General features: G+C 47.8%; 1 protein-coding gene across 1 annotated transcript in view; it reads right to left on the bottom strand.

The window, feature by feature from the left end:
* Positions 1 to 1,121: 1,121 nt before the first annotated feature.
* MRPS25 (mitochondrial ribosomal protein S25) overlaps positions 1,122 to 16,816 on the bottom strand; it is a 46,785-nt gene continuing 31,090 nt past the window's right edge. Inside the window, exons 2-4 of the mRNA XM_043442621.1 lie at positions 13,879 to 13,985; positions 1,730 to 1,817; positions 1,122 to 1,380 (exon numbers count right to left, since the gene is read on the bottom strand). Coding sequence (XP_043298556.1) covers positions 1,188 to 1,380; positions 1,730 to 1,817; positions 13,879 to 13,985 — 388 coding nt within the window. The 3' untranslated portion in view covers positions 1,122 to 1,187. The remainder of the gene's footprint in view (positions 1,381 to 1,729; positions 1,818 to 13,878; positions 13,986 to 16,816) is intronic.

Raw genomic sequence — 16,816 nt, forward strand, 5'->3', positions numbered from 1 at the left:
CTTACCATTGCTTCCTGCACATTTTAAACCCATCTTTTTGTCCCTGTTAAAGTAGGAAATAGGAGAGAATAATGCCCCCCAGCAGTGCTGATTCAGCCTGTTACCTGCTGCCTACAAAACAGCCCCGGAGAACAGCAGCGCCTTCCCCTGAGCTGCTGGACATCATTCTCTCTAGAGAGGGGTCCGCACCTGCCTTGGTTCCGGGTGATCCTCCTACTTGGCAGCCTTCTTAGGGCGCTCTTGTGGCCCATGGAGGGGAAGGCTGTTCCCATGAGGCTGTCTCACTGCGCTCTGGAGACCGAGGGGACGGGAACCCACTCCCTGACAAGCCCAGCCGGCCTCGTCCTGAACCACACTCAGCGGGTGTGGTATCAGAAACAGGGCGGGACTGAGACCCCGGCCCCCCGGGGACAGGCTTTCCCCTCCGGTGCGGCGGTGGGGGAGGGCGCCGAGGGGTTGGGTTCCAGTGAAACCACCCCAGCAGTTAAGCCTGTGGCCATTGCGGAACCTGCCCATTCCTCCTCAGACCCGCACATTTAGACCATCTCCATGAAGGCGGATTTGGTACAAAATCACAGTAAATCATCACCCAAACATCAAACGTGAAGAGCGCCAAACTTCTATTATCCTGAGATAAATTTGCAACGTTTATACACAACATCTCGCGGCGCGCTCGGGGTCAGCCCAGGCCCTGTCTCCTGAGGCCTGAAACCAACACGACCAGAGCGCAGGCGGAGCGCCGAGCGCGTCCGCAGCGGGCCCGCCCGACCGCGCAGGAGGCTCTGCTCCGCGGGGGCCTGCGGGTCTCCCACAGCCGCGGCCCGGAGCTCAGGGTCGTCAGTGAAACGGGCTCGCCCCCGGGGTCTGAGGCGGCCCCACCGTCCCGCCTGGAGGGGCCGCGCGCGCTGGCAGCCCTGCCCACCGCGGGCCCAGACGCGCGTCTCCGGGCTGCGGCCTAGGCCCCCTCCCGGCCCTGAAGCCCCGGCCCCGCCGAAGGCCCAGCGGCCGGGGTCCCGCCGCGCTGCTCGGTGACGCGGTCTCACGGCCGTGACGGCGCAGGGTGTCCACTGAGCAGCTTGGCTGCAGCCCGGCCCCCGCGCAAAGTGCTTCCCACACGTGTGTAAAGGGGACCCTTTATTGCAAAGCGGTGGTCAGTCTCGGGGCACAGAAGCGGGGCTCTCGGGGCCTCAGTCCTGGGCGCCGGCTCTCAGGGCGGCCTGGAACTTGCCGGTCAGCTCCCGGGGCAGCGGCACCACGGCCGGGCAGGGCACCTGGCCCTCCACCTCGCAGATGCACTCCCGCAGGCAGTACTTCCGGGGTCCGAAGTGCGCCGGGTGGGAGAGCTGCTCGCGCTCCTGCTGCTCCCTCCGGAGGGTCTCCCTGCGGACAGCAGAGCGCAGGGGGCGTGGGCGCCGAGCCGGGACCGGGCAGTGAGCCCCGCCCTGCGCCCCGCGCCCCAGGCCGCGGAGGAGGGCGCGCAGGAAGGCCGCGGGCGGGCGGGACAAAGGGGCCTGGGGCCGCTCACCACTAGGTCCCACCTGAGAGGCCCCAGGAGGGACACGGTCACAGCCACCAGGGCAGGGGTCTCAGAGGTTTCTCAGCCCCCTGCGGACCCAGGAGGAAGGGCCTCCGGCTGCCCCCTCGACACCCCTCCCGACCGCCTGTCTCCTCCGAACACTGGACCTCTGCAGGTCGCCTGCACCCCTCTAAGTCCAGCCCAGCGACTCACTCGTTCTTCCCCAGGATCTTCTTGACGTGCTCCATGATCTCCTTGTTGCCCTTGGTCTCCACGTCCACCAGCACTTGCTCCCCGGAATCTGGAGCAGGAGGGGAAGGAAATGGGGGGGAGGGCTAAGAAGGCGGCAGGACGCCGCTCAGTCTCCGCTGGTGCTGGACGGGGGCTGTGCGTTCAGTGGAGAATTCTAGCAATAAAGCAGGTGTTTACATAACCCACAATGCAGCCCTTTTCCATTTCTGTAGTTGTGAACTTTCTGTAGTTGTGAACACAGATGAACTTCAGGTATGTACAAAAGCGTTCATTCTCTTTTAAAGGAAACAACCTCCATGTTCATGGATAGGAAGATTTCATATTGTTAAGATGGCAGTCCTAGCCAAGTCAGTCTATGGATTCACTCCATCCCTGAAAAACTTTGCATGAATTTAAGGCTAAGGACCCAAAATAGCCAAAACAACTCTGACCAACCCGAAAATAGGAAAACATTTCACTTTCCAGGTTCAGTTTTACTGCAGGCTACAATATGGGCTTGCCAGGTGGCGCAGTGGTAAAGAATTCTGCCAACACGGGAGACACAAGAGATGGGGGGTCGATTCCTAGGTCAGGAATATCCCCTTGAATAGGAAATGGCAACCTGCTCCAGTATTCTTGCCTGGAAAATTCCATGGGCAGAGGAGCAGGGTGGGCTACACAGCCCCTAGGGTCCCAAAGAGCCGGACATGACTGAGTGTACACACACACACCCCCACAGGCTACATAATCAAGTCAGTGTGGTATGAGCGAAAGAACAGACTATAGAACCAAACTGAGTCCAGAACTAAACATGAAATTTAAGGTCTACTTTTCAACAAAGATGGCAAGACAACTCCATGAGAAAGAAGAACATCTGATAAAAGACCTGTTTTCCGACTAAAGAACTCTTACAAACAATCCAAAGGAAAAATGGGCTTAAATACCTGAATAAACAACAACAATTAAATGCCTGAATTTAACAAGAAAAATGGATAATAAGCACATGAAAAGGCACTCAATATCATCAGTCATTACAAAAATACAAAATAAAATCACAGTGAGATATTAAGGTGGCTAATTTTGTTTTAAAACACAATACCAAGTGTTAAGATGCAGAGTAACACTCAAAACTTTCCTGAGTTACTGGTAAAAATGCAAAAACATTACAGCCATGTCAGACAGGTAATTAGGACACACAAAAAAGACTGGAAAGTAGTAAAACTCTCTTTGTAGAAGGAATGATTGTTTATGTAGAAAATCTTAAGGAATTTAGCAAATAAAAACTACTAGAAATGTGAATTATCAGGGTTACAAGACACAAGACCCACGTATAATAATCAGCAGTACTTCTATAAGGCTGTGTGATGTTAACCAAAGAACAGAAAAATGAAGCTTTAAAAAATGATGGGAAGAGCTGACTCATTTGAAAAGACCCTGATGCTGGGAAGGATTGGGGGCAGGAGGAGAAGGGGACAACAGAGGATGAGATGGCTGGATGGCATCACCGACTCGATGGACATGAGTTTGGGTGAACTCCGGGAGTTGGTGATGGACAGGGAGGCCTGGCGTGCTCTGGCCCTTGGGGTCGCAGAGTCGGACACAACTGAGCAACTGAACTGAATATTTACAGAAAACATACTCAATACTATTAAAATGTCCATTATCCTCAGTGATCTATAATGTAATTCTGATCAAAATCCCAGCAAGCTTTTCCCCTAGAAATTGGTAAGCAAATTTTAAAGTTAATATGGAAATGCAAAGAACCTACAAGGGCCAACTTTAATCTTGGGGGGGAAAGAAAGGGCGGGGGGACAAAGTTGGATGTACACTACCTGCTCTTAACACAGATTTTAAACGGACAAAAACCAGTACGGTGTGCTATTAGCGTGAGGACAGACACAGATCAGTTAAAGAGGATGAAGAGTCAGAAACTCGAACAGCCAAAACAACCTTAAAGAAAAACAGCTCAAGGAGTCATGCTCTCTGACTTGAGACTACACCAGAAAGCCGCGGCATCCCAACTGCAAGACACTGGCACAAAGGCAGACCCAGGTGAGTGGGGCACAGAAGGGACTCCGGAAACGCCAGAAGGGACTCCAGAAACGCCAGAAGGGACTCCAGAAGGGACTCCAGAAGGGACTCCAGAAACGCCAGAAGGGACTCCAGAAACGCCAGAAGGGACTCCAGAAGGGACTCCAGAAACGCCAGAAGGGACTCCAGAAACGCCAGAAGGGACTCCAGAAACTCCAGAAGGGACTCCAGAAACGCAGCCGCACAGAGGACGCGAGAGCGCACGACGGAGAAAGCAGACACAGATGAGTGGCGCACAGAAGGGACTCCAGAAACTCCAGAAGGGACTCCAGAAACTCCAGAAGGGACTCCAGAAACGCAGCCGCACAGAGGACGCGAGAGCGCACAACGGAGAAGAGACGCTCCCTGCAGTGAGCGGCGCTGAGACACTGCAGAGTGATGAGTGAAGTCAGAACGTTTTCTAACACCATCTACAGAGATAAACTCAATATGCATCAAAGGCCTAAGACCAGCTACCACAAAATTCCTAGAAGAAAATAAATATGAAATAAATCTCAGCAATATTTTCATTTTTTTTGATCTGCTAAAACAAAGCAAAAGTAAACAAATGGGGAACCTCTTTGGTGGTCCAGGGGTTAAGAATCTGCCTTGCAAGTCAGGGGCCTTGGATTTGATCCCTGGCTGAGGAACTAAGATCCCTCCCACGTGCTGCGGAACAACTAAGCCCGAGTACCGCAACTGCAGAGCCTGCGTGCTGCAGCTGACAGCCGATGTAGCCAAGCACATACATACTTGTTTGAAAACTAAAAACACATGAGTTTGAGCAGGCTCCAGGAGTTGGTCATGGACAGGGAAGCCTGGCGTGCAGCAGTCCATGGGGTCGCAAAGACTCGGACACGCCTGAGCAACTGAACTGAACTGAACAACAAATGGGGCCTAGTTGAACTTAAAAGCTTTGGACCCAGCAAACCAGAAAACAAAAAGACAAGCTATAACGTGGGGAAACTAATGACAAATGATATGATAACGGGTTAACATCCAACATATATATACAGTTCACACAACTTGGTATCAAAAATAAAAGCTGTAAAAAAATGGGCAGAAGAACTGACATCTTTCCAAAAGGAAATGCAAATGACCAACAGGCACAGAGAAAGATTCTAAGATAATCTCCAGAGAAATGCAAATCAGAACCACAATTAAGATATCACCTTCCTCTTGTCAGAGCGGCTATCATCAGAGAGACCCCATGTCCAAGAGTTGGCAAGGATGTGAGAAAATGATGTGAGCCACTGATTGTGGCTCAGATCATGAACTCCTTATTGCAAAATTCAGACTTAAATTGAAGACAGTAGGGAAAAGCCACTAGACCATTTGTGTATAACCTAAGCCCTTATGATTTCCCTTATGATTATAGACTGGAGGTGATGAATAGATTCAAGGGATCAGATCTGGGAGAACTATGAATGGAGGCTCGTAACACTGTACAAGGAGGTAGTGATCAAACACATCCCCAAGAGAAAGAAATGCAAGAAGGCAAAGTGGCTGTCTGAGGAGACCTTAGAAATAGCTGAGAAAAGAGAAGCAAAAGGCAAAGGAGAAAGGTAAAGGTATACCTAACTGAATGCAGAGTTCCAAAGAATACCAAGAGGAGATAATAAGAAAGCCTTTTTAAGTGAAAATGCGAAGAAATAGACAAAAAACAATAGACAGGGAAAGACTAGAGATCTCCAAGAAAACTGAAGATGGCAAGGCAACGTTTCATGCAAAGATGGGCATGATAAAGGACAGGAATGGTAAGGACCTAACAGAAGCAGAAGAGATTAAGAAGAGGTGGCGGGGGGTGGGGGGCAAAGAAAAAAAAAAAAGAGGTGGCAAGAATCCACAGAAGAACTGTACAAAAAAGGTCTTAATGACCCTGATAACCACGATGGCATGATCACTCACCTAGAGTCAGACACATCCTGGACTGTGAAGTCAAGTGGGCCTTAGGAAGCATCTTTGTTTGCTAGTGGAAGTAATGGAATTCTAACTAAGCTATTTAAAAAGACAATGCTGTTAAAGTGCTGCATCTAATATGCCAGCAAATTTGGAAACTCAGCAGTGGCCACAAGACTGGAAAATATCAGTTTTCATTCCAATCCCAGAGAAGTACAAAGCCAAAGAATGTTCAAACTACTATACAATCATGCTCATTTCACACACTAGCAAGATAATGCTCAAAATCATTCAAGCTAGAGTTCAACAAATATGTGAACCAAGAACTTCAAGCTGTGAACCAAGAACTTCAAGCTGTGAACTAAGATGTATAAGCTAGATTTAGAAAAGGAAGAGGAAGCAGAGACCAAATGGCCAACATATGTTGGATCATAGAGAAAGCAAGAGAATTAAAAAAAAAAAAATCTACTTCTGCTTCATTGACTATGCTAAAGCCTTTGACTGTGTGGATCACAACAAACTGTGGAAAATTCTTCAAGAGATGGGAATACCAGACCACCTTACCTGCCTCCTGAGAGACCTGTATGCAGGACAAGAAGCAACAGTTAGAACTGGACATGGAATGGACCAGTTCAAAATTGGGAAAGGAGTATGTTCTAGGCTGTATATTGTCACCCTGCTTATTTAACTTATATGAAGAGTATATCCTGCGAAATGACAGGCTGGATGAATCACAAGCTGGAATTCAGTCCGTTCAGTCGCTCAGTCATGTCTGACTCTTTGTGACCCCATGAATCGCAGCACGCCAGGCCTCCCTGTCCATCACCAACTCCTGGAGTTTACCCAAACTCATGCCCATTGAGTTGGTGATGCCATCCAGCCATCTCATCCTCTGTCATCCCCTTCTCCTCCTGCCCCCAATCCCTCCCAGCATCAGGGTCTTTGCCAATGAGTCAACTCTTCGCATGAGGTGGCCAAAGTATTGGAGTTTCAGCTTCAGCATCAGTCCTTCAAATGAACACCCAGGACTGATCGCCTTTAGGATGGACTGGTTGGATCTCCTTGCAGTCCAAGGGACTCTCAAGAGTCTTCTCCAACACCACAGTTCAAAAGCATCAATTCTTCAGCGATCAGCTTTCTTTATAGTCCAACTCTCACATCCATACATGACCACTGGAAAAACCATAGCCTTGATTAGACGGACCTTTGTTGGCAAAGTGATGTCTCTGCTTTTTAATATGCTGTCTGGGTTGGTCATAACTTTCCTTCCAAGGAGTAAGTGTCTTTTAATTTTATGGCTGTAATCACCATCTGCAGTGATTTTTGGAGCCCAAAAAAATAAAGTCTGACACTGTTTCCACTGTTTCCCCATCTATTTGCCATGAAGTGATGGGACCAGATGCCATGATCTTAGTTTTCTGAATGTTGAGCTTTAAGACAACTTTTTCACTCTCCTCTTTCACTTTCATCAAGAGGCTCTTTAGTTCCTCTTCACTTTCTGCCATAAGGGTGGTGTCATCTGATTGACTGAGGTTATTGATATTTCTCCCGGCAATCTTGATTCCAGCTTGTGCTTCCTCCAGCCCAGCGCTTCTCATGATGTGCTCTGCATATAAGTTAAATAAGCAGGGTGACAATAAGCAGGCTTGATGTACTCCTTTTCCTATCTGGAACCAGTCTGTTGTTCCATGTCCAGTTCTAACTGTTGCTTCCTGACCTGCATATAGGTTTCTCAAGAGGCAGGTCAGGTGGTATTCCCATCTCTTTCAGAATTTTCCACAGTTTATTGTGATCCACACAGTCAAAGGCTTTGGCATACTCAATAAAGCAGATGTAGATGTTTTTCTGGAACTCTCCTGCTTTTTCGATGATCCAGCGGATGTTGGCAATTTGATCTCTGGTTCCTCTGCCTTTTCTAAAACCAGCTTGAACATCTGGAAGTTCATGGTTCATGTATTGCTGAAGCCTGGCTTGGAGAATTTTGAGCATTACTTTACTAGCGTGTGAGGTGAGTGCAATTGTGTGGTAGTTTGAGCATTCTTTGGCATTGCCTTTCTTAGGGATTGGGATGAAAACTGACCTTTTCCAGTCCTGTGGCCACTGCTCAGTTTTCCAAATTTGCTGGCATATGGAGTACAGCACGTTCATAGCATCATCTTTCAGGATTTGAAATAGCTCAACTGGAATTCCATCACCTCCACTAGCTTTGTTCGTAGTGATGCTTCCTAAGGGCCACTTGACTTCACATCCCAGGATGTCTGGCTCTAGGTGAGTGATCACACCATTGTGCTCATCTGGGTCGTGAAGATCTTTTTTGTACAGTTCTTCTGTGTATTCTTGCCACCTCTTCCTAATATCTTCTGCTTCTGTTAGGTTCATACCATTTCTGTCCTTTATTGAGCCCATCTTTGCTCAATGTTCCCTTGGTATCTCTAATTTTCTTGAAGAGATCTCTAGTTTTTCCCATTCTGTTGTTTTCCTCTATTTCTTTGCACTGATCACTGGGGAAGGCTTTCTTATCTCTCCTTGCTATTCTTTGGAACTCTGCATTCAAATGGGAGTATCTTTCCTTTTCTCCTTTGCTTTTCTCTTCTCTTCTTTTCACAGCTATTTGTAAGGGCTCCTCAGACAGCCATTTTGCTTTTTTGCATTTCTCTTTCTTGGGGATGGTCTTGATCCCTGTCTCCTATACAGTGTCATGAACCTCCATCCATAGTTCATCAGGCACTCTATCAGATCTAGTCCCTTAAATCTATTTCTCATTTCCACTGTATAATGTAAGTGGAATTAAAATTTAAACTAAGCTGGATAAACTAAGCTGAATTAAGATTTATTAGTTAAGCCAGGAGAAATAACAACGTCAGATATGCAGATGACACCACCCCAATGGCAGAAAGCAAAGAGGAACTAAAGAGCCTCTTGATAAAGATGAAAGAGGAGAGTGAAAAAGCTGGCTTAAAACTCAACATTCAGAAAACTAGGATCATGGCATCTGGTCTCATCACTTCATGGCAAATAGATACAGAAAAAATGTAAAGTGACAGACTTTATTCTCTTGGGTTCCAAAATCACTGTGGATGATGACTGCAGCCCTGAAATTAAAAGACACTTGTTCCTTGAAAGGAAAGCTATGACACACCTAGATAGCATATTAAAAAGCAGAGACATTACTTTGCCAAAAAAGGTCCATGTAGTCAAAGCTATGGTTTTTCCAGTAGTCGTGTATGGATGTGAGAGTTGGACCATAAAGAAGACTGAGCATCGAAGAACTGATGCTTTCAAACTGTGGTGTTGGGGAAGACTCTCGAGAGTCCCTTGGACTGCAAGGAGATCAAACCAGTCAATCCTGAAGGAGATCAGTGCTGAATATTCATTGGAAGGACTGATGCTGAAGTTACAATGCTTTGGCCACCTGATGTGAAGAACTGACTCACTGGAAAAGACCCTGATGCTGGGAAAGATAGAGGGCAAGAGGAGAAGAGGGTAGCAAAGGATGAGATGGTTAGATGGCATCACTGACTCAAGAGACATGAGTTAAATGGGGGAGCAAACTCCCAGCAAACTCTGGGAGACAGTGAAGGACAGGGAAGCCTGGCATGCTGCAGTTCATGGGGTCACAAAAAAATGGACACGACTTAGCAAATGAACAACAATGTAAGTGAAATAAGTCAGACAGAGAAAGACAAATACTGTGTGTTATCGCTTATTTGTGGCATCTGAAAAGTACAACAGACCAGTAAGAATAACATAAAAGACGACTCACAGATGCAGAGAACAAACTAGTGGTCACCAGAAGGGAGCGGGAGGGAGAGAGGGACAGTAAGGGGCAGGCACATGAGGTACAAAGTGTTATGTATGAAAACCATCTACACAGATGTACAGCGTGGGGGATACAGCCAGTATTTTATAAATTGCATATAACCTTTAAAATTGTGATTCACTGTTTTGTACACCTGTGACTTATACTAACATCAACTATACTGTACTTCAGTTTTATCTGGTTTTAGCCTTGTGTCTTTCAAGATCTTAGTTCCCCAAGCGGACTGAACCCACGCCTTTGGCTGTGACAGCATCGGGTCCTAACCACTGGAAAGTCAGGGAACTCCCCCATTTAACCGTCTTAAGGTGTAAAATATGGTGGGTTTTAGCACACTCACTATGTTGTGCAACATCACCGCTACCGAGGTTCCAGCACTTTCCTGTGACCCCAAACAGACCCCGGTACCCGTGAAGCTGTCCCTTCCTCCTCCCCACAGCGCCCCAGTCCCAGACAACCACTTCCTGTCCCGCGGCTTTGCTCCCTTCACCTCATACAGATGGACTCACACACGCCTTCTGCATCTGCCTTCTTTCTGCTGGCTTGTTTACAAGGTCCACCCATGTTGAAGCATATGTCGGTACTTCAGTCCTTTTCGTGACTGAATAATATCCCACACTGAATGAATACATGCATTTTGTTTATCCATTCACGGTCAATTTTTATTTTTGACAGAGACGTCAAAGAAATTTCATAAGGGAAGTGACTGTCTTTCAACAAACGGTGCTACAATAGCTGAATATCCCAAATCTAAAAAAAACAAAACTGAACCTCAATCCTTATCTCACTTAACACACAAATAACTAGATCACAGACCTGAATATAAAATTAGAGACTCGCCCAGTTTTAAAGGAAACACAGGAGAAAAATCTTTGCACCTTTGGGGAAGAGAGATTTCTTGGCCGGCACACAAAAAAATACTAGACAAAAGAAAACAGCTGAGAAGCTGAAATTAATCAAAATGCAAACTTCTGTTCTTCAAAAGATACCTTTAAGAAAAGCCCACCACAGACAGGAAATATTCACAACACGTCTATCTGACGAAGGGACTGAATCCAGAATATACCAGCAACTCAACAAGAAAAGAGCCCTCACCTTTTAAAATTTTTAAACAGACAAAAGATCCAAGTACACCCTTCAGAAAAGAAATGAATGGCCAATAAGCACATGGAAAGACACTCACAGGGTAATGCAAACCAAGATGCCAAGGAGACATACCCCCGCTGGAATGGCTAACACTGAAAACCCTTAAGTGACAAGAGATGGCTCCCGTAGATGGACCCCCTCTTCGTCCGCTAGAACCTGTGAGTATGACCGCTGATGTGGCCAAGGGGCCTCGGCAGGTGCGATTAAACTCAAGGACCCAGAAATGGGGAGAGTCTCCCAGACAACCTGGCGCCTCCATTTTCCACGGTCCTTAAAGCTGGAGAACTTCCCATGCTGTGGTCAGACGCACACGGGACGGGGAGGCAGCCGGCCGCCAAGGCAGCGCCCAAGGATGGAGGGAGGCCCGGAGCCAAGGGCGGCACGGCCTCGACAATTGGACGAGGCCCGGGAGTGCTTCAGCCCAGGGCCCCCAGGAGCGGAGGCTCTGCTGACAGGCTGAGTTTACACCCTGCTGGATTGAGACCTACAAAACCCTCAGGTATGCACTCTGTTGCTTTAAGGCCCCAAGCTCGTGGTGATGTTAAGAGCAGCGACAGGAAATGCAGGCAGTAACGGAGGGCCGGGCTGAGGCTGGGGGGCCAGCAGGACCCCCACCCTGTGCACGGCAGGCTGAGCGGCAGGGTCACCTTGGAGGCCTGCCTGGTGGCTTCTAAGGACGCTGTGTGTCCACTCTGTGGACAAGCCAGCCCGAGCCCGTGCCCAGGGGGAAACTGAGCACCAAGGTCCACAGAGACGGCCGCTCGCAGCCCCCTCGAGCGAGGACACCCCACGCCCCAGCAGCAGAGCCAAGCCCGGCACCCCCAGGCCTCGGTCCAGGACCTGCTGCCTCTGCAGAGCTGCCCGCCGGCCAGTCCCCTAGTTCCCAGCACTGCACCTCCATCTGGGGCAACTCCTGTCCAGTCCTCCTTCCAGAGACGGCAGACCTGCCTTACCATCTGAAGACTTTCCCTGCCCGCCACCCCGCCCTCCATAGGGCTCACACCTGTAACTGTCTGGGCATCTATCAAAAACCCAAATGTTCATCACACTGCTCAGCAGTAAAAATGAGTGAGCTACGGATACACACAACGTGGGTGACTCTCAACACCATGAGTGAAAACCAGACACAAAAGAATATATACTGTGAGAAATATATATTAAGTCCTGAAATAAATAAAACGAGGTAGTCTCGGACGTCCCGCGGATGCGAACCCGCCTGCCAGTGCCGGGGACATAGTTCAATCCCTGGTCTGGGAAGAGCCCACACCTTCCTCAGAGCAACTAAGCCCCCAGGTACCACAACTACTGAGCCCGCATGCCTGGAGCCCGGGCCCTGCGACGAGAAGTCCCCCGCTCACCTCAACTCGAGAAAGCCCGTGCAAAGCAGTGAAGCCTCAGTGCAGCCAAAAATACACAGATAATCAGTCTATGGTGAAAGAACTGCTGACAGTGGGAATTCCCTGGTGGTCCGGTGGTTAGGATTCAGCACTTTCCCTGCTGAGGGCCAGGGTTTGACCCCTGGTCGGGGAACTAAGATCCCACAGGCCATGCAGTTCAGCCACATACACACACAAAAAAGGAAGAACTGCTCGTAGCGGTTGCCTCTGCTGGGAGTGGGAACTGACTGGAAAGCAGGCCTGGGGGACTTCCTGGAGTAGGAGGGCTGTTCTGTCTTCCCCGGGGAACAGGGACACAGGTCCTTCACATCTATCAGAGCTCATCGCTCAGTGCACAAAAGACCTTGCATTATGGGTAAATTATCCCTCAATAAAGTTAGTTTTTTAAAACAACAACACAAATACAAACACAGAATTGCCAAACCACCACCATGCTCCTCAGTTCCACCTTGCTCTATTTTTCTTTTTTCCCATCTTCTAACAAACCATGCTATTGAGTTTCCTGTTCATTCTATCTCCTCCTGCTGGAATATCATCTCTACACGACTGGAGGTCTTTGTCCTTATGGCTCCCTGACACCCCGAGCACTCAGAAGAGTCCGTGGGTCCTAGCAGGAACCTGATACATAGTTGTTGAATGAATGAAAGAACATCACCGATTTGTTTCCTGATGCATTTCCCAATCTACACTTCATTTGATTCTCGTAACTGTGTAAGGCAGATATTTTGCCTTCCCCTAGAAATACGGAACTGGGAACAATACTTGATCAGAATGATTGATGAGAGAGCCGGGCTAAAACACTGGGTCTGACTTCCAGGGACTGAGCCCAATTGAATGGAGTCTTCACATTTGTTCCTTGAGAGGACAGGAGAGCATTGCCAAAGTACGTATGATCCAGAAAGGTCACACACACACGCACACACACACACGCACGCACGCACACACACACACGCACACGCACACACACGGTTCAAGAGAACGTGGCCAGTGCTGAAGGACACACCCTGGGAGACCAATCTAAGGTGCAGGGAAGGCTTCCCGGGGGAGCTGGTGCCCAAGCTGAGTCTCAAAGGATTTACTTTTTAATTTAGCAAAGAAAAGTAGCAAGGGGATTTCCAGCAGAGGGCCTGACATGAGCAAAGGCATCAAAGCACAGTGCAGCAAGGGAATTTGCAGACTGGCCCGTATGATGTGAGGCCTGCAGGAGATGTGGGGCGACAGGAGTGAGTCTGGCGGAGGGTTAAGGCGGGGGCGGGTGGAGAGACCTTGTGGCCGCTGGGCAGCAGGTGCAGAAGCCAAGGTCACGGGACCAACAGGTTTGCAGCGCCCCCTCAGGCCCCAGTGACGGCCGCACAGGAGGAACATGGGGGATCGGCAGAGGGCCCCGTGCTCACTGGGGAGCCCTAACCCAAGGCCACAGAAGTGGAGCCCAGAACCAAGGTCACCTCCGGAACTGACTGAGCCCCACTGTAACCGTTCCCAAAAGCCCCCCCGGTCAGCACCAAGCAGGCTTCTTGACCCCAAGTTAGGCAAAAATGCCCACTCCAGTGCTCACCCTCGAGGGCCCTAACCAATCACCCAACGCCACCCTTCCAGCAGGAACTTTCTCTTCAGATGATAAAAACTGGCTACTGACCCCCGAAAAGCGTGGGCTCTCCCTGGTCTGTCAGCAGGTGTTGGCCCGCTGTGTTTGCAGTGTCTTCATTATCTCTGCTCTTTGTTCTTAATAAACTCACTCCCTTCTGAAATGCTTGTGTCAGGAAATTCTTTTCCAACCCGCGCCAGACAGCCGGGACACTCACCCAGATAGAACCGCAGGAAAGGGGTCGGTGTCATGTTCTTAAACAGCATGACCTGCACCCAGGGGTTCTTGTACTGGATCTGAGGTACGTTGAAAAACACGAATTTCCTGCAACACAAGAAATTAAACCCGTGAGAGTTTTTACCTAAAACTTTAGGTACCTGTGTATTCTTCTAAAGAGAATTCTAAAGAGTTCTAAAGAGTCCAGAACTCTCATCAGATTCCGAGAGGACTCAGCCCCCCAAAAAGGTGGAGTGAGGAAAAGCAGGTCACAGGAGTCCATTAACATGCTGTCTGAATGGAGGTGTTGGGACCCCTGATTTGTCATTTAAGGAAAAGAAATCTACATCCTTACCTCACACTGCACATTAACCTGAAGCAATGTGTAAATACACAAGTGTAAATACAAAAATGAAATGTCCCTGGTCTGGCTTGGTGTGACAATTACACAGTGTACTCATTTGAGAAACTGTATATTTCCAGGTGAGCACTTTATGTTTTTTATCGTCGTCATGAAAGTTGGTCAGTCATGTCCGACTCTTTGCAAACCAGGCCAGAATACTGGAGGGGGTAGCCTTTCCCTTCTCCAGGGGATCTTCCCAACCCAGGGATTGAACCCAGGTCTCCCGCGTTGCAGGCAGATTCTTTACCAGCTGAGCCACAAGGGAAGCCCAAGAATGCTGGAGTGGGTAGCCTATCCCTTCTCCAGGGGATCTTCCCGACCCAGGAATCAAACCAGGGTCTCCTGCACTACAGATGGATTCTTTACCAGCTGAGCTATCAGGGAAGTCCTTATGTTTTTATACCAATATTTAAAAATAAAAGGAATCATAAGAACAATCATGGGGAATACTCTTACAATCTAGGAGTGGATAAATCACTGAACTCAGAAGGTTTAAAACACAGACCAATTTGATTAATTAAAACTTTTGCAGGATTTCCCTGGTGGTCTGCCATCACAGCCTTGTGGTGGTGAAGGAGCTTGCATAACTCAAGCTATGCTATTCAGGGCCACCCAAGACAGACGGGTCACAGAGAAGAGTTCTGACAAAACGTGGTCCACTGGAGGAGGGAATGGTAAACCATTCCAGTATTCTTGTCACAAGAAGCCTATCAATAGTATGAAAAGGCAAAAAAAGGTAACACCAGAAGATAAGCCCCCCAGATCAGAAGGTGTCCATTATGCTACTGGGGAAGAGCAGAGGACAATTACTAATAGCTCCAGAAGGAAGGAAGCCTCTGGGCCAAAGTGGAAACGATGCTCAGTTGCGGATTTGTCTGGTGATGAAAGTAAAGTCTGATGCTGTAAAGAACAATACTGCATAGGAGCCAGGAACGTTGTTAGGTCCATGAATTAAGGTAAAACGGAAGTGGTCAGACAGGAGGTGTTACAAGTGAACACCAACACCTTAGGAATCAGTGAACTAAAATGGACAGGAATGGGTGAATTTAATTCAGATGATCATTATATCTACTACTGTGGGCAAGGATCCCTTAGAAGAAATAGAGTAGCTCTCACAGTCAACAAGAGTCTGAAATGCAGTACTTGGGTGCAATCTCAAAAAGGACAGAATGATCTCAGTTTGTTTTCAAGACAAACCATTCAACATCACAGCAAACTAAGTCTATGCCCCAACCACTGATGCCAAAGAAGCCAAAGTTGACCTGTTCTATAAAGACCTACAAGACCTTCTAGAACTAACACCGAAAAGAGATGCCCTTTTCATCATAGAGGATTGGAATGTAGAACTAGGAAGTCAAGAGATACCTGGAGTAACAGGCAAGTTTGGCCTTGGAGTACAGAATGAAGCAGGGTAAAGACTAAAAGTTCTGTCAAGAGAACGCACTGGTCATAGTAAACATTCTTTTCCAATAACACAAGAGATGACTCTACACATGGACCTCACCAAATGGTCACAGAAATCAGACTGATTATATTCTTTGCAGCCAAAGATGGAGAAGCTCTATAAAGTCAGCAAAAACAAGACCGGGAGCTGACTGTGGCTAAGATCATGAACTCCTTATGGCTAAATTCAGGCTTAAACTGAAGAAAGTAGGAGAAACCACTAGACCACTCAGGTATGACCTAAATCAAATCCCCTATGATTATATGGTGAAGGTGATGAATAGATTCAAGGAATTAGATCTGGTAGACAGAGTGCCTGAGGAACTACGGATGGAGGTTTGTAACACTGTACAGGAAGCAGTGACTAAAACCATCCCAAAGAAAAAGAAATGCAAGAAAGCAAAGTGGTTGTCAAGGAGGCTTTACAAAGAGATGAGGAGAGAAGAAAGGAGAAAGGGAAAGATACACCCAACTGAGTGCAGAGTTCCAGAGAATAGCAAGGAGAGAGAAGAAGGCCTCCTTCAAAGAACAGAAGATAACAACAGAATGGGAAAGACCAGAGATCTGTTCAAGAATACTGGGGATATTAAGGAAACACTTCATGCAAGGATGGGCACAATAGAAGACAGAAATGGTAAAGACCTAACAGAGGCAGAAGAGATTAAGAAGAGGTGGCAAGAACTACACAGAACTACACAAAAAAAGTCTTAATGACCCAGATAACCACTATGGTGTGATCACACACCTAGAACCAGACATCCTGGAATTCGAAGTAAACTGGGCCTTAGGAAGCATCACCACAAACAAAGCTAGTGGAGCCAGCTAAGCTATTACAAATCCTGAAAGATGACGCTGTTCCAGTGCTGCACTCAATATGTCAGCAAATTTGGAAAACTCAGAAGTGGCCACAGGATGGGAAAAGGTCAGTTTTCATTCCAATCCCAAAGAAGGACAATGCAAAATAATGTTCAAATTACCATACAATCACACTCATTTCACACGCTAGCAAGGTAATGGCTCAAAATCCTTCAAGCAAGGCTTCAGCAGTACGTGAACAGAGAAATTTCAGATGTATAAGCTGGGTTGAAAAAAG

The sequence above is a fragment of the Cervus canadensis genome, chromosome 22 (genome assembly GCF_019320065.1).
Source record: "Cervus canadensis isolate Bull #8, Minnesota chromosome 22, ASM1932006v1, whole genome shotgun sequence".
Classification (NCBI taxonomy): Eukaryota; Metazoa; Chordata; class Mammalia; order Artiodactyla; family Cervidae; genus Cervus; species Cervus canadensis.